The 18911-nt window shown below is 43.8% G+C and overlaps 1 protein-coding gene across 1 annotated transcript in view; it reads left to right on the forward strand.

Moving 5' to 3' along the window:
* Positions 1-283: 283 nt before the first annotated feature.
* Positions 284-18911, forward strand: part of epha10 (EPH receptor A10) — a 94855-nt gene continuing 76227 nt past the window's right edge. Inside the window, exons 1-3 of the mRNA XM_029514805.1 lie at positions 284-341; positions 2112-2176; positions 2921-3593. Of these exons, the coding sequence (XP_029370665.1) occupies positions 284-341; positions 2112-2176; positions 2921-3593 (796 nt within the window). The remainder of the gene's footprint in view (positions 342-2111; positions 2177-2920; positions 3594-18911) is intronic.

Below are 18911 nucleotides of genomic sequence, written 5' to 3' on the forward strand. Positions count from 1 at the left end.
TGTCTTCTTTTTTTTTTTCCTTATGAATCTCAAAACAGTATTTATATAACCTTGTATTAATATTCTTGGCCTGAACAGAATACAAAAATATGAGCAAGGTGGGGAAAAAAAATAAGAGAACATCTCTCAAGAAAAAAGTTTAGCTGAAAGCAGGGGCGTTTGAAAAGTTTAGCCAGCGTATTGATGGGTTGATTTTGACACCATTTTGACACCACTTTGTGCAAGCGCAACATGAAATATCTTCCTTAGCTTTTGGTACATCAGCACATCTTTCTGTCAGAGCATGAGTCAGTACGATTTTACAGCTGGAGTCATCGCAGTTCGCACGGCCTACAGCGTGAGTCAGACTGCATGATCTGTCTCCACTGGTTTGTCCTCCACGCCATGCAGCAGTGGGTAAAAGATCAATGTCACTCTTTTCAAGGAGGCCCAACCAGCATGATGTTAAATGGTTACCGTGTGCTGCCCGGACTACACCATAACGCCTGGTAATTTTTCCGACTGCACTTCAACAGCTTCTCCAGTGGATCAAAGTCGAGGCAGAGAAATGGGGATTAACGCCAAGTCGCAGACTAAAGGACGAAAGTGAAGGAAGCAGTGGAACAATAAAAAAGTCATGTTCTTCAAACGTCTGTCTTGTCAGAGCCTCGTAATGCCTCGAGGCTGGAGCTGTTTGGAAAGCTGCATATGTGTGTTTGGGAGGAGGGTCCTTTTGGGCAAACAAGCTTAAAGCTCAGGAGACGTTAATATCTGCAAAATCCTTAAAAAATGAGGCGATAATGCCGCTCACCATATGTTACTACAGATGTTGATAAATGAAGATAAATGTGCTGATGGTGGCTTTCCTGTACGCCTGCTGAATAACGCGGAGCGTCAAACAGTTGCTGCTCTCCCTCCAACTGATCCAAGTAAAATGCCTTTTTTAACCTTTTGGTTTGAAAAGAGATCAGAGTGTTTTCTGCTCAGGCTTTCTGAGTTTCTGGAAATTGAAACTTAAAACTGAATTTTGCATCTTGCATGAATTCCTCGAGTCAAACGTGAATTATTGAGTTTGTCTGACTGATAAACCATCCAAGATTTTTTTGTTAACATTCGTCTTATAAGTGGCGGTATCAAACACTCATTCAGTTTGTTTTCCAACTTTATCGTTTGTTTTTCTTTGCATTGTTTGTGTCATAGTATGTAGTTTTTATCTAGTTCTACCTTAAGATTTCATATCAGGTTATTTGGAATATGTTTGGGGTTGTTTTTTATTTTTTAAACAAAGAGATGAATTTGAGTCACATTGTGACATTAGAATATAAACTAGTTGATGCATTGTAAAAAAAGAAAACTGCTGTCAGATTAACTAATCGTGTAAAATGTGCACAAAAGGTGAACCAGTGTCTATTGGTATAATAATAATATTTGTCTTCGCTTTGTGAACTCATTATCATTTTTGTCTGTCTTGAATTGTCAATTTGATATTTATTTTGAGTCTTTGTGTACAAATTGAAACAAATAATAATAATTATGAAATAATAATGATAATGGAAAATTAAAACCTTCAGATCGCACAAACAGAGTGTTGTTATAACGCTCGCTGTCACTGTCCGTTGTCCTGAAAGCAGCCTCCTCCTGCTCCCTGTCCATGGTGCTGAAAAGGAGAACGTGTTATCTTCTCTGCAGTCTGGAGAGCTAAATGTTAGCGTGCGTCGTCTCTCGACCTGTTTTCAAAGCTCTCCCGTCGTGTTTTGTTTGCAGCCTCTGCTGTGCTTGTTTTCATGATAAAGCCAAAGGATGATGGAAAGCTCTTTGTCCAGCTTAAGACCTGTACAGATGTTGTTAATGCAGTTATCAAAGCATACATTCACCCCTTTGACAAGCCTGCCTCAGTGCTAATAGCTTCCTGTCATTATTCCAAAACACATCATGTTATGTTAACGCTGTCCTACTTTTACATTTCGAACCACCTTTTTCTTTCTTCTTTTTTAGGCTTAACCTTTCTTCAGTTTTGCTGTCACGTTGATGAGGGAAAGTGTTTCTGTATTGGCACCATAACTTGAGCTTAAGACCTCCAAACTGACCTTTAACTTTAATCTTGTCTTCTTCTTCTCATCTTTTTCCTGCAGTTGTGCTGCTGAACTCTAAAGAGACTCAGGCTGAGCTGGGCTGGACGTCGTATCCCCCCAATGGAGTAAGTTTTGTGTTTGTTTGCATGTTTGTTTAAATGTAAAAACACATTCTCTTACTCAGCAGAAAGGGTCCACATGGCAGCTGCCCTCTAAAAGGTCCCACCTCTTTTTCTTTCTCCCACAATGCATTTGCTTCTCTTCCCGCTTCCAGCCCATCATTACCATTAATCAATGTGAGCGAGCCAGTGATTTTTAAATGATCACTTAGCTTTTGTTTTACACTGGAATAATTTCACTGGGGAAAGACTGCATGGAACATTCCCCTGAACACTTTAGGTCATACATCAGAAATGTTTTATTTCCCATTACAGACCTTTGGATTTTATTTTTTACACAGTACTATAACCTTAGAAAATACACATCCTTCCCATTTCTGCTCCTGCACCTCACAGTCATTTTTGTACAGTCACTTTTTATCTTGAGAGAAGGTGAGAGCGGCTTTGAATCCCGCTTCGGACATTTGTCTTTCAGCAACATTTGTCAGCAGATATGTCAACTCTGAATGCAACAGTTCAGTACAAATACAGAGCAGAACCACAGTTACAGCAGCATCACTCGAGGCTGATCTGAAGACTGTGTTTACAGTTTGAGCAGTTTCAGCATCACACATGTAACTCACAGATGACGTTATTAGACTCTTTCAGCGGTGTGACTGCTCTCCCTTTTCTTACCTCTGTTTCCTCCCACCTTTCTTGCTTTGTTTCTCTTTTTTGTCCTCCCTTCCTATCCACCTCTTCTGTCTCCAGTGGGAGGAGATAAGTGGCGTAGATGAGAAGTACAAGCCTATCCGGACATACCAAGTGTGCAACGTGATGGAACCCACGCAGCAGAACAACTGGCTTCAGACAGGCTGGGTGGCACGCAGAGGCGGCCAGCGCATTTTCGTGGAGCTCCAGTTCACACTGCGCGACTGCAACAGCATTCCCGGCGTGGCGGGCACCTGCAAGGAGACCTTCAACCTCCTCTATGTCGAGTCGGACAGGGACCTCGGGGGTGTAACCCGAGAGGACCGCTACACCAAGATCGACACCATTGCTGCAGATGAGAGCTTCACGCAGGGCGACCTGGGGGAGAGGAAGATGAAGCTGAACACAGAGGTGCGCGAAATCGGCCACCTCAATCGCAAAGGCTTCCACTTGGCATTCCAGGACGTCGGTGCCTGCGTGGCCCTGGTGGCTGTGAGGGTGTACTACAAACGCTGCCTCGCCACCGTCCAGAACCTGGCAGTGTTCCCAGACACGGTCGCCGAGGCGGCCTTCGCAACACTTGTCGAGGTGCGCGGTACCTGCGTCAACAACTCTGAGGTTGACATGGACAGCCCTCCCAGGATGCATTGCAGTGCTGAAGGAGAATGGCTGGTGCCCATTGGGAAATGCAGCTGCAGCGCTGGCTACGAGGAGGGACACAGCAGCTGTGAAGGTAGGAAATTAAAAAACAGATGGTGTAATTTATGGATGGGTGTCATTCCTGTAATTCCCTCTGGGACATAGAAGGAATAAAAGGAAGAGTGGAGGGAGTGTGAGAAAGAAAAGAAACCAAATGAAAGAACAGGGAATGGAAATGCAAAGCAGATGTGAAGGAAAGAAGTTAATTTGACAATTTCAAGTATTGTTGATGGCTTTGAAGTTTTTCCACATTGCTGTGAACAATTTCCCAGATATGAGAAAGTCTGCAGCTACAAAAAGAGAGAGAGACAGAGAGACCGCTGCAAGAAAATAGATTTTTTTTAATTGAATTTTGCACATTGTTGAGTCCTGAAAGTTGAGTTTCCTTAAATCAATTTTGAAATCCCTCTTTCCAGTATAATTTAACTTGGTTTATTAGAAAAGACAAATCGGACAAACCACCAACCATCAAGGTGTGTCATTTTGGAAAACTGGATCTTTTTATCCTTGTTTTAAGAAAACTACATTAAGACCCAATTCGATCCAAAATTGACTTGATAAGATCAATATTTTCTTCTGTGAAATCAAAGAGAGGGTGAGAAAGATGGATAAACAGAATATGGACAGAAGGCGGAAATTATACTGTTCATGGTGCGTTCATGGTGAACAGAGAAGGATAAGCTGTATGATAAGAGACACCGGAGCTGCGAAGATGACAGATACTGTAAGGGTGTAAGAAAATCTTTGAAATAATTTTGCATGTGAGCAAGAGAAGAGAGAAACCAAACCAAACCAAAACAAAGCCTCCAGTAACAAGTGTTCAGACAAAAAGGAGACAAAGTGCAGACAAAGGAGGTGGAGAAAAACCTTTCTCACTCAATTTTAGTCCACGTCTGCTTTTGTTCAGCTCTGACAATGACTTCAATGCCTCATCGTGATGTTAGATCGTGTCACATGTTGGTCCAAAGAGTGTCGTCACACATATCGACATGTGACGTGGGGTGTGTGATCTGAAAAGCTGGACAAAGCGAACAACTTTGTGCGCTTCCGTGTGTGTGTGGGTGACTTGACAATGTACATTTTCCTCAGAGGGTTGTGTCCCTTTTTGAGTTTAACACCACAGCCTCTCCTCCTACGTTGGCATGTGGCCTATCTGGCCTACACACACACACACACACACACACACACACACACAGACACTCATATTCACGTAGTTACACTTACAGACGTGGGTGGCGTGGGGTGTTGTGCGCTGACGCAAATACATTCAGACAGTATTGGAATCTTTTGTCACAGCCCATTGCTCACACAGCAGCAGCAGTTTGATAGGCTGACAGTTGCTGTTAGCTTTCACACCCCATCTTGCATTGTTGTGCAATGCAACGTGGGTGTTGGAGTCCGGACAGCAGACTGTGTGCGTTGTAATGGAAAGAAAATTTAATGAGCTCACGCTGCTCTGGTCGACGTTCACAAATTTATTGCCAGACTCTGACATTAAATTTCCTACTTTTTTTTTTTTTTTTTTTACCCCACCAGTGACTTAATTTTATGTGTGCAACTTACAGCTGTGCATTGATGTTTGTTTCTTTAATTTTATTTTGGTAGTAAATGTTAAGATCATTCAACTACATGCAGTCAAACAACATAAGAGAATTTCAAACTGCTGTGCAGCCGTAATTGAATTTAGGGAGAGCAGGGAGGGGGGGTGAAAGAAAAAAATCAAGCAGAGACTGATTGAAATGAAAGGCTTTTTTTTTTTTTTTTTGCACACTTGAGACCAGAAATAAAGTCATATAGGAAAAGATTCTGGGTGGAAAATGAAGGGTTTGTATACGTATAGCATTTTATTATTATTTTTTTTCTCATTTTGAAGCGATACACTGAAGCTAACAGTCAGTGTAGACGAAAAGAGAGCAAAGAGCTGTGGAAAAGTCACGTAGAGCATCTGCTCTGTTGCAGAATTCAGAAAATGTTTCACAACTGGCAGTGGGTCAAGGTAGAAACAAAAATGTGTTTATTGACCTTCTTCTTATAACCAGTAAAGATGTAATAACAGCTGAGCTGAGGAAAACATAAACCTGATGAGCAGACAAACTCGCGGAGACACTGAGGAGAAAGTAATCATGAGCTGCAAGTAAAAGTCAGGAAACGAAGAGATTAGGAGAGTTCCAACGGTGACAGGAGACATTCAGAAGGAAGATGAGGAGCAAAGGGAGGACGGGCCGGGCATGACGCCAGACAATTGAGTGGACAGTGGCGGCGGCGGCCGGTGACAGGAAGTCCAGAGAGACAGAAAGGACGAGAAAGAGAGAGAGAGAGAGCGATCTCGTATCATCTGCTCGACCTTCCCTGGGTGCAGTTTAGTGAGGAGAAGTGCGGCCTCCCAGGTGACAGGAGCTGTCATGCTCCCCCCCCCACACACACACACACACACACACACACACACTTCCCTTGTACTGCCTGTATTCTCAGTTCAGCCCTAATCGTATGAATATGCAGTGCCAACCTCCGACATCTCCCACTGCACCAGAGCTATTGATCAGCCGTAATGCTCTGCTAAACTGAGGAATTGTGCTGGGACTGCTCATACACGCATATAGTAAAGGGCACACACATTCACTCATAGCGCTCTGCGCTGTCTGCACTGCTCACATGTGCACACGCTTGGTTCGATTTCATTGTGTGCAGAATAGGGAGACTGCAGCAGTGTTGGGGAGCTGGTGAGTGTTAATGCATCTCACGATCACACTCGTGTGTTAGGAGGACACGCATGACGGACTACTGTGAAACCTAATGTCATGACTGCAAAGCAGACAATCATGGCATAGCATAACTATGTTACTAATTCCTGTGTGTGTGTGTCTGTGTGCAGTTTTGTGCAGGTTCTGTAACTACTGTATGTCTTATTTACTCTTGGGCCTAATTGTGTAACTGAGTGAGTGCAAATGCACTAAGTGTGTCCATGCAGGTCAATAATATTGAATAGGCAGTGAGGAGCTACTGATAATGGTGTAAGCAGATAGTGCTGTGCAGCAGAGGAGAGGATTATTACCTCAGTCCCTCAGATTACTGCATGTGTTGTCTTAGTGTACTTTCTCTAACCCGTCCTGCAGTTTTAATGCTGATACAGGAAGAACTAAATTGCTGAGTAGCTTAAAGTGAACTTTTTTTTTTTTTCCCACAGAGCAAATAGCCTAAATTTCATAAAGCATCCTGTGTTTGCTCATACTAGCTCACACATAGCGACTGAATTAGTTTTATTGTCTTAGTGTTACACTCATTTCTCTTTGTTTTGTCTCCTTAAAACTTTTGAAAGAAAAAGAGAAAAGTGAAAGAGAAACACTTAATCCCCAGTCGATAAGATGCCCGGAAGACTGCAGTGGCACAGCTTTGAGTTGTGCGTGCGAGGAAGTGATTGAAAATTAATATGTGCCGAGTCAGCTTCCTCTTGTGTAATAAAGGTGTTAAAAAAAAAAAAAGAAAAAAGGAATTAAAAAGCACAACAGCCGAGAGGTGATAGCGTGCAGAATGCTTCCTTCGCTTCAGCTCAGGACCTGCGAATGCGCAAACGGCCAGGTTGACCCTGCGCGTGCTCACAAATCTGCACCACATGTTCTTTTCAGTGACGAGCAAGCACACACACACACACATTCTCTGTTCTCATTATAAAAAGCCACCAGCAGGAACAGACCAACGGGGGAAAAATAATAAATTATGTAATAACTCACCTTTGAAATGCATGTTTCATATGCATGTGTATTATGTTTTTCGTTTTCTTTTTTTTTTTTTATGTGTGTGGTTCTATCACACTTATGAGCTCCATCCTTTTCTAATTAAGGCAGGCTGCTCTTTCTGTGTAATTACTGAGTGTGGCGTGTGCCTTCAGCAGATTCTCTTATCATCTCTGTTGTTTTCTGCTCCACAATCCGCCTCACGGCACATTCACCACCCTGCGATTCCTTCCCATCGCTCTCCTTCCCTCTGTAATTTACAACACGCCTTCCTTCTCCTCCCCGCTCCCTCTCTCCGCTCTTTTACCCCCCCCCACACCCACATGCCCTCCCTACGCTGCCAGACAAGTGTGTAGTTCATTTCTATCCCACTGATCTCAGCACAGTGATGCTTTAAGACCCTCCTCTATACTGCGTTTTCTCGCTTCCTCCCCCCGTTTATTTTGTTTGTTTGTTTATTTGCCCCTCTCCTTGCTTGTCAGTCTCTCCATCCCTTTCCCTGTCAATGTTTTCTCTAACATGCTGTTTGTGTCTCTCCGCCCCTCTCTCCTTGCTCCCCCTGTGGGGACCATGTGGTAGGGTGAGATGGGGTGAGGTAGGGTGAGTTGGGTTAACAGGCTGAAATCTGCTACAGAAGCTTGGAGATTTATCCAGTCTGTGTGTGTGTGTGTGTGTGTGTGTGTGTGTATTTGTTGAAATCTGGCACCAGTGCCCAATCATATGTTTCTGAAGTCGCTCCCTCCGTTGTACTCGTCTTCCCCTCTGTCTGTTGTCACTTCTCGTCATGTCCTCCTCGACCCTCTCCGACTCTTTTTGTTTCAGACTCAGGCGCGTGTTGTTTCATTTTTCCTCTTGACTTTTATTTTCCTGAGCCTTCCCCTCTTCTCTTCCCTCCGACTGATTTGTGCCTTTTTACTCCCTCTCAAAGCTGCTATCACTTATCGCCACCCCCCTTTCCTCCTCCAGCCTTTGACTCCTCTTTCATTCCCCTTCTCTCTTTTATCTGACTTTTTTCCTTTTTAACACTTCTCTTCAGCTCTCTTTGGCTCAGTGCCACTCCAGCCCATCTGGTCCTCTCTCCCTCTCTCCATCCTTCTCCATCCCTCCTCTTCATCCACGTCACCTGCTACTGTTAGTCATCTCTCTCCCCCAGCTTTCATTTAAAATAATTCCCATACTCCTTGGAGAAAGACAAATGTGTTCTTTTGAGCCCAGCATCTGACGTATTTATTTAGCTGGCCTGCCATCCAACAAGTGGGCTGACAGCAATAAAACATGCTCGGACCCAACAAGTGTTCACACACACTTATAAAAATGTAGAAAAATTCCCACGTAGACAGAGAATTTACAAGCACATGCTTATTTCCAGAGGGACCATGAAATGCCCCCTGGTTATTGAAAATGTGCGCTGGAGGGAGGCCAAGCATTCACCATTCATCCTTCCCCGCCTTCATTTACCTAGGGAGGGTGAAGCAAGGAATGAGAGGAGACAGGAAAAAAAAAAGAGAGGGGGCTAAGAAGAGGAATACACAGCATTGTAGAAAAGAGCTGTCAGTTTTCTCATGGTCACACTGTTTGCTCGTAACCCTGCATAAGAGCTGAATGCATAAAACATGAGTTGTAAAAGCTGTGGATGATTTGAGGAGGAAGAGAGGGAAGACAATATCAGACGCAGAGTAAAATGAAGAAGGTTCAGGGCCACGAGAAGAAAGTTAGTGCCGCAGGGGAGAAGATGTGGTGAGGGGGTCATAATAAGTGGAGGAAAATACTAAAGGTAAGTAAAAAGAAAATAGCAGAAGAAAGACGATGATGGGATGTTGGCCGTAGGTGGCACCAAAATGGCTGCAGCATGTTACTTCCATCCGTCTCTCCCTTCTCAAACCGCTTTCAGTCTCCCACACCAGACTCATGAATTAAATACAGTTGACATGAATGCATCAAAGTTAGAAAAGGTTGGCATCTAGCTTAATCATGTTGCTAACTCAGCCGATATGACAGCCTCATTTCTCTCCGGCTCACTCATGACCGCTGAGCTGAATCAAACGTTCCCTTAAAGGACAGAAAGATCCTGAAAGAAAATCTTTTTTAAAGCAGAAAGTGACAGATGTGACGTCATTAAGGTATGAAAAGAGATTATGAAGACCTGTGGAAGACTGTGTGCCAAACTGTTGCCACCTTTTGCTTTCCTCCTTTTCTTCTCTGCTCTGTTTACCTTTTGATTTGACGCTTATACAGCCAAACACTGACACAGCGTATGATAATCGCTCTCATTGCAGGATTTGCTTTTATTTTAGGTGCTGGTGATCAAATTCTTTGGATTTGAAATTCTAAAATGTAAACCGAACAGAAAGAAATTCAAACATCCCCGAGGGGGAATTGTAATTCAGCGGAATAATGAGAGGGAGAGGAAAGCGAATATAATTCAAAAGGAAACAATGGGGGAAGATTAACGCTACTGACACGATAGGAAAACTATTTATCTGACTTATGGCGTAGGGCGACACGTTATTTGCAGCCTATTATTGGAAACGATCCATCTCAAAGGAGACGCTCTGTCCAAATTTTTATCTTATGCTTCTGGTCTGACCACACCCCCCCAAATTGACCTCCAACAGGCCTAAACCACATTTACAATGAATATCGGAAAGAGAGGCGTGTATAGCGTCTCGTCAGATGGCTGGTGCCCTGGCTGCACTTGACGATTGTTGACTCTTGGGACTTTGGGCCACAACAGCTGATAAGCCGCCGAGTGCGAATCCCGGGTGAATAACTCTTGACTTGTAAAAGGTTTGTTGAGGACAAGCTGCCTCTTTGCCTGAAGATAAACTCTCGGTCTGATTATGTCAGACTGTGTAATTCTTTGTGTCCTGGAGTGACACAGCAGAGGAAGGCTGCTGCCCAAGACAGCTTACGAGTCTGTGCACATGGAAGTGGGTCCTGTTGTGCAATATTAGAGGGTAGAGTCAAAGAGTTCTTTCCCTGGTGGTGGGGGCGGGGTCTCACACACACACACACACACACGCACACACACACGTTTCTACCTTTCTGTCGTTCACTCGCATCCCTTTAAAACAATGTATATTTGTTAGGGTTAAGAGATGGTGTCGAACAGTCACCTTTTCCCCATCCCCATTCAACCTCCAGTTATGACTTTCCATCTGTTCAAAATTGATGTGGGATCAGGTTATAGATCTGTCTGCCCCCACTTAACCCCGGCGAACGCGCTCATTCTGTCAAAATGATCAAAAGACAGGGCATGCAGAGTCTGAACGGGAACGGCATTAAAGCAATAATTATTTCTAGCGTTCTGGTCTCACTGCAGTCACAGGATTTAATTTTTTTTTTTTCTTTCTTTTATGTATCTGAAAGGGGCAGCACGGCAGCAGTGTGGTTAGCCCTGTAGCCCCAAAACAAGAAGGTCACAGGTTCTATTCCCGAGTTTACATGTTCTCCCCGTGTCTGGTGGGTTTCCTCTGGGAAACTCCGGTTTCTTCCCACCGTCTAAAGACACGCATGCACTCTAAATCGTCTGAGTGTGAGTGAGAGTCGTCGTTGGTCTCTGTCTGTCTCTGTGTGTTGGCCCTGTGATGGACTGTGGTGACCTGTCCAGGGTGACCCCGCCCTCACCCAATGTGAGCTGGGATTGGCTGGGATTGGCTCCAGCAACCCCCACAATCGATGACTGGCGTGGAAGATAGGGTTAGGGTTAGTATGGGAAAGCTGCGTTTGGTTTCTGTCTGTTCATCACGCCGTAAATGTGTTTAGATGTTTGGAGGTTGTGTGTCAGTGTGGCCATTTGTTGTCAACAGGTCCATATTCTGAGAAACTTGCATGTTTTCTTTAGTCCGGTGATTATTTGCATTTGTTCATTTGAGAGGATTAGTTTGAAGACAGAAGACAGGAGGGGAACGACATGCAGCAAATGGTCTTACCAGTCAGGAATCAAACCGGGGACTCGGTAACTTTAACTTCAGGAGACATTCCACAGTGAAGACCGAACCTAAACTCTAACTCCACATTATTACACACCATTCTGCGACACAAAATAAAGCCATCATAACAATCTAACGAGCCTCAGGGGAATTCTACTACACGGCCATTATTTATTGGGACTAAAGTCTGATTATTCCAATCTTGTTGCCCATTAATAGGTCTTACTGTAACAATTTACGTCTGTTTGCATGTGACAAGCTGTGATGCCATCACTGTTTGATGCTTCTGTGTGTGTGCGTGCGCGTGCCGGCTGTTGTCCCTGTATTCACAGCTCGGCTGTGAGGCCTGCCGTGAGGACAGAGTGCCCACCCCCTGGCTGCACAGAGAGCCTGGCATGCCAGACTGTGCCAGCTTGGCTTTCCATCCCCCTACCTTCCTCGTTTTGTTGTCATTTGTCATCACTCTCACTATCACGCACCCTCCCTTGTGCACAATGATGCCCACACACACACACACACACACACACCACCAAAGAAAATGGATGGCATTTCCAGGGACACCTGCGCCTCTTTGCTCCAGAGCGTCCTCCTTACATGCACGCACACAAAAATGAATGTATATGTACACCAAGATTGTCTTGGGCACGTGCAATTGCATATGCACACAATCATCTGCACCCGATGTGCATGTGCGGAAACAAACAACAGCACATATGCACACTCAGACACGGGCTTACAACCACTCTCGCTGGCTCATGTGCCTTATTTGTTCATAACCCACTCCATCTGTTTCTGTCCTCGCGCCTAACTGAGGCCTGCCTATCACTCACTCCACATAAAACACGCATGCAAACGCACAAACGTTGTTTAATGTGTACTCACACACACACACACACCCGTAGTCTTCATATTGACAAGACAAGCTATAATCCCTTTGAATGGACAGGCTTATTAGCACTTGGAGCTACTTCACATGGAAAACAAAACCATAAATCCGCACATACACGTTGGCCAAAGCTAGTCTTATATTCTGGCAGAGATGTGAGGGATTTTGCGTGCACACTGTTAATTATTGGTTCTTACTCTTCTTACACGCTCACTTGTCCAGACTCACTCTCTCTCTCACACACACATACACACCCAGAGAAACCCTCCCTACTGTGGACAGCAGTGTGAAGTGATTGGCATCCTGAGGTGAGTGTTATGGGTGACATTTCCACTGTGCTGGCATATAGAGGTTTCCTGCCGAGCCTCTGGTCCACTGGCAAAGAGACTGGGGCCACGAGGTTTTGGAGGGGTGGGGGGGACGCAGCAGTGGGAGAAAGGGACACAAAATGGCCGTCAGGTGGGTTATCATGTATACATGTGTGGGCAGGAATGCATTCAAATACCTAAAAACGTCTTTAACCTTCACTGAAGCTAATCTCAGGTCAATCTTTTACTCCAGAGCTGCCGATCTGTGGGTCGTCCCCCACTTTGCAAAAAGATAGGACAGCAACAAACCGTTTCTGTAATCACTGAATTTTTCTTGGCCACTTTTCATTTTCTGGAGACTTGACTTGATGCATCTGATTTAAAATAATCACATCTTATAAATTAATACAGTTAAGAGGATGCACATTAAAAAGTCAATTTACACTTAGTCCAGTTTTTCAAAAATGTTAACTCTCAGTGCTTTCCCTACAATTTCTGTTACCATTAGCTCAGACCGACGCCTCACACATAAATCTTAACACCACAGAACACATAATTATAAACTGAATCTTTCTTCAACTTCAAAACCGGCCATTTAAAGAATAGCAAAAGGCTGCTCACACAAAAACAGACAACAGCTTGAAAAACTCCGAGACTCCATGTCTTGGCGTGATGAGGTTTAGTTTCCTGTGATGTCCTAACACCGCTGAGCAAACAAAGAGGAAAATTGGCGACGCGATTGAAAAAGATGATCAGTTCATATCAGAAGTGTCTCTAAAGGAGGCGAAATAAAACAAAACAGTTGGGTCTTAATCTCCCTCATGCTTCTGTGATCACCCCTCGCTGTTTTTGTCGTACCTCCTGTCACTTACTTTTTCTCTTTCTGTGTCCTCAAAAATGAGAATCTCACGAGAGCACATGCAAAATCCCAAATCCTTCTCTGCTGCAGCAGATTCCTCCCACTCAGCATCCTCATCTTGCAACAACCTGTGTAACGTATGTGATCATGGCGTTTACAGAGTCTGTCTACTTACGTTTGTCTGCATTTAGTTTTTCTGCATGGTGATGCAATGTCTGAGAGCCAAGTAAAAAAAAATAAAAAAATAAATAAAAAAATCAGAGGCTGAATAAAGGTTTCTCTAATTTTAAGACGCGTCTATACAAACCTTTGCTGAATAATGGTCCGCCATTTAAGTGGAACAATAATTGGATAACAATAAAAGCTAAAAGGAAGACATCAGCAAACTGTCTCAGCTTGTTACAGTCAGCCACGTGGCCTGCTCATCCAACCACAGTTTCTCCTAGGTCTCCTGTACTTTGACCAAATTGTGGTAAATCAAGGCTCACAGAAAGCTCTGTGTGGGACAGGAATACGTCTCTGTTTTTGACTTTTTAGTCGTTAGTTATGAAGTAATATATGCCCAGAGTGACATTTTTCTATGTAAATGGCTACTTCTGAGAGATATCACTGGTGGGCAGTAAGTGCTTTGACCTTTTTTCTCCTCTCTGTCACTCCGCAGTGCCTCTCTATTCCTGTGCGGTGTTGCTCACCATCCAGAACAATGTAAATCTCCTATTGAATCAGTTATTTTCCTTCCCTATCATCCATCATACAGGAACATAGTGAGTGCCGAACGGGGGGAGTCTGTGTAGCGCAGTGAACCATTGTGGTGTTTGCACAGATTGAAAAAATCTGACACAGCAAAACACGAGTTCACACGCAGTCCATGTACATCTCTTCTCTGCCACACACACACACACACACACACTCTCAATATGCTTTGTTTTTTGTTTTTTCAGGAAACCTGCTCATGCACAGCGTACATGTGCAAGCAGAACATGTACGTTACAGTCTGCTCTCTCCATTGTTATCTCCTTTGCACGCGTGTGTGTGTGTGTGTGTGTGTACTCCAAGTGGAAGTTTGTTTGCATTTGTGATCATGTTTGGTGCAGCCGACTGTTTCTTTGTGTCCAGAGTGCGTAGATAACACATGGCTGTAAGTGGACAAACACGCATATTCATGTTTGTCCACACAGAGGCTCAGTTTTCTTTCTCATTGAAACTCATTCAAGTGACACATTTATATAAGCACAGTTCAGTGCTCATATTTTACTTTGTAGATAGTGTGTGTTTGTGTGTGTGTGTGTCTTGGCATTGGGAAGTCACATGACACACACACACACACACACACACACACAGGCGTGCACCAAATCAATGGTGTGCATGTCATGTGGTTTTAGCTGGCCCTGCCGCTGGTGATGGATGGTATATTTATGAAGCTCCCCTTCCCGCGCTCTGGATCAAGGACTACAAGCATCATGCAGTCTGAGAAAGAGGTACTGGTGGATCAAGGGATGACAGAGGCAAGGATGGGGGCCAGGGGGACAGGATGGATGGCTGGAGGGAAGGAGGAGACAGCAGAATGGAGGGATTTAGGAAAGTCGGGGGAGTGAATAAGAGAAACGGGCCTGCCTGCTTGGAGGGAAGGTCATAGTCAGCGGGGGGGGTTGGATTCCTGCTGAGCCAGGTGCACATCACAAACACACACACACAGTTTGGATGTTTTGTTCTTTAACAGTCCAATAATAGCCCAATTTCTGCCACTCTTGCAAGTGTTAGTTATCATTTTAATGCATTTAAAAACATGAAATGCATGAAATAAAGAGTCGGCTCGGTATGGAGGCATGTGATGGATATTCATTGCTTCTTGGCCATTCTTATACCTTTTAGCCTTCACCGTCTTAATGCATGCACCCCCACACACATGCAAGCAGCCTCTCCCCTCACTGCTTTTATTTGTCCTTCCCCGCTGTTGTCTTATCTGGCCGGCCTCATTTATCCCATGTCGTTATTTTCATTTGGCACAAGGATAAATCTCATCCCAGTTTATGAGGCAGCAATTGTAAGCCAGATCGAGGTAGATAGGCCAGCCAGTGAACTATTAGACAGAAAGACAGATGGGCAGAGGTGCTACAGACAGCAAAAACAAGCAGACTAATGGCTAAATGGGAAGATGAATAAGCAGCTAAGGAGACTGTTTGGTTTTAGTTAGAAAAAAACAAAAAACGTTATGCTGCGTTCTGCTGAAGATAGTATGGACTTTTAAGCTGGAACATTGTGACTACTGGGTCAAAGTCCAAAACCACCCCAACGCCCCGGAATAGTTTCTCCCTGAAACCTTTTGAGCGCTCTACAAACATTTCTTATGTATGCAAAAAAACTTAAATACAATGAACCTAAATATCTGTTGGTTAGCACAGCAACTTTCTGTGCTGATTCAAATGAATTTACAGAAGTAGGACAGGGCCGGAGATCGGGTCAGACACAGCCAATGTCTGCGTGGCTCCGCCTACGTTTTAGTTCTCACTCTGCCCACCATGTTTGTAACTAAAGCTCTGAATTCTGTGTTTTTGTTTTGTTTATTTAAGGCAAAGACTGGAAACGTGTGTATAATATTTAAGAATATACAACGTCAGAAGCTCCAGGCATACGAGGGGACTTGATTGAATTTCTGACTGCTAGAAAAAAACAAAAGGCAGTTTCCTCTTGATTTCCTGTGCAGCACACCTGCCAGCTACAGCGCTCCGGCTGCTGCTCTGTAGGGGTTAAGTGCACCGGTCAGGGAGGCCTGTCAGAGCTGTAAGCAGCCATAAAGGAAGGAGACATTTCCTGTGGAATGAAATTGGCTTGGGAATAGATGGGATCAACAGTCCTAAAGGGATCGACTGTAAATCACAGTTCTGTTAATGAAATTTGACTCTTTAGGACTTCTGTTCTTACAATTAAATGTTTTTTCTGGGGTGAATAATTTTCATTTTTTAAGTTATTATTATGCGTCCCTTTAGGGACTAGTTATATCCAAATGGAAGAAGCTTGATTTTTGGTGTTAATGAAGCTGCACACCACTCAGTAATAGAAATCATTTTAAGCATAACTCGTATTTACTCAATATTAATGATCCTGTTAAAGGGCTTTCCATCCTGTCAAGATGATGTATTAATTTTAACTGGTGCAGCAGATGCCTTTCTGTCGCTCTGCCAGCTTTCCCCTGCTGTCGTGGAGGTGATGTCCTCTATCAGTTGACCTCTCCCCCGGGGCTGCCTGAGGGGACACTGCTGACTGTTCCCATACCATCTTCAGCAACTGTCATCTGCAAAAAAAAAAAAAAAAAAAGCCTCGGCCAGCACATCTTATTTAACCAACAGGGAGAAAACACTCACGGATGGTTTACACTGAAATGTCAAGGAAGATCGTTGAGCATGTTTTGCCCCCCCCCCTCTCTTTCCCCAGAAGAGTGCAGCGTTGTTTTTTAGGGCGTTGTAAATTAAAGTGTAATCAAAAAGTGTTTTAGCTTTTTTTTTTTTTTTTGCAATGAATTATGCTGAGTGTAATAGTTCTTGTTGAACTCTCACTGGTGGTTCGGCCTGTTTATATAATGTCATTGTTGTATACGTTTTGGTGCGTCTGTCTTGAGGGACTTGCACAGTGGCAGGTCTGCTTCGGCGCCCCCTCCATCTGTGTGCTTCATGCTATGGTTCCCCAGAGGCCTTTACACACTCTCTGATGGCACATCAGAAGCCTCCACCTATAAACACTGGCATCAATAACTACACACTCTTTCTTCTTTGCTTCTCCCTCTCTTTCTTTCTCTCTCTCTCTCTCTCTCTCTCTCTCTCTCTCTCCCCCCCTCTCCCCCTCTCCGCTGGCTGAATGTTGTTTATATGGCTGTAAAATTCAATTAGGCTGCAGGGGAGTGGGCCGGCCTGCATTACTGCCTGCCAGGGTGACATTTCATTTGCAATGAATCATGGGCCAGAAGGAGGACCGGGCCGGCGAGCAAAACAACACTTCTCCTCCTATCTGTCCCCCCTTCTTGTCTTCTCTGCCCTCCCCACTCTGTTGTTCTTCACTTACTTTACACCCTCTCCTCGTTCCCCCAGTGCATAAAGCATTTGCGCCCCCCCTCCCCATTTCACAACCTCCAAGGCTCACGCTTGTTTACCGTCTGCCATCCATGCAAATGTGGACGTGTTTTTACTTTTATTTTCACTCCTTTTATTCTCTCGGTCTTTGCCTCGCCATCGCTTTTCTCGTCACACCTTCCTGTCATGGAACTTTTATGAGGATGGGCACCTGATGCCTGAGTCTTTTTTCCCTCCATCACTGCCTTCCTTTTAAGATAAACTGCTGCTTCAAACCATCACGCCATCATATTTTCTTTGTTCTTCACCCCTCATCTGGTCCACTTTGCTATTTAACTCATGATTTTAAGAATGACAATCCCTTCTCCTGCCCCCCCCCCCCCCCCTTTTTTTTTTTTTTTTTTTTGATTGAGACCATACCGTTATAGGTCCTTTCCTGCGCGCGCACACACAAAAAAAAGAGGTCTCATCAAAATTTCACATGTATCACTTTCCCCTGGAACAGCGTCAGCCCAGGCCACTGCCATAAGGGTTGGACACTGCTGGCTTTGCCTTTGGAAATGGGGATAAAGAAATCACATAAACGAGCCCATACCATGTGAGTGTGCTGACTGCATTCTTTTAAATTGATAGATATATATTGTTAAGACCACAAGGAAATCTGCCAGATGAGAAATTGCCTCTTGTGCTCATTAAGACGATGTAGACAGTGGAATAAATGGGGTGGCATTAAGAAAAGCATGCAATAATGCTCCAAATTAAAGCATGAACTGCCTCTCTGATTACACAGAGAAGGGATTCTACACAAATCGAGGATAAACTGTGAATAATCTAATGCAACGATATCCACACTGAGGAAGTATTAGTGTCGCCCTTGGAAGCACACTTCTGAAAACATGCCAGTGCTCTTGTACTCCTGAATTTAATCTACTAGAAACAGACTCAGGACTCATTTTTGGGTTCTGGCCTGTAATTCGGGGAAACACAGTGTACATGATTAATAATGCATGTTAAGTGTTCAGATTTCAGCTCTTGTTTGTTCTTTTTGTCCTTTCCCTGAGTACAAAGTTTTTGTTTTTTGTTTCTTGTAAGTTGTTTATGTTACTCAGGATCAGTTATGCTTCTTTTTTTTTGCTATGTGTTACTGTTCAAAATGAACCTAGCCTAATGGTGCACAGCTCCTTCATGAGCAAATACTTAATTTTTAGCTGCTGCAGCTAACAAACATTTCGATTATTGACACATTTCTTATTTCTTTTTTTGCTGGTTAACTGATTAAAAATCGATTCAAACAGTGGAAAAATTCCTGTCACAGTTTCCAAGAGCCCTGACTATCTCAGAGATGTTTTTTTTTTAGATTGCTGAAATAGAAAACATTCTTCAGCTTTTGGTCACACCAAGCAGTGAATGTTGGTAAGTGTGCCTTGATAAATGGCATCAGAAAGGTGTCTGTTAATTCAGTTTTAAATCACAACCTTTTATTTTGTAATCAATCCCGGCAGGAAAAAAGACACCTTAGCCACTAATTAATTCTTTCTTCGAGAGCAACAAAGTTACTGAACAGATTTCATC

The sequence above is a fragment of the Echeneis naucrates genome, chromosome 11, assembly GCF_900963305.1.
Source record: "Echeneis naucrates chromosome 11, fEcheNa1.1, whole genome shotgun sequence".
NCBI classification, from domain to species: Eukaryota; Metazoa; Chordata; class Actinopteri; order Carangiformes; family Echeneidae; genus Echeneis; species Echeneis naucrates.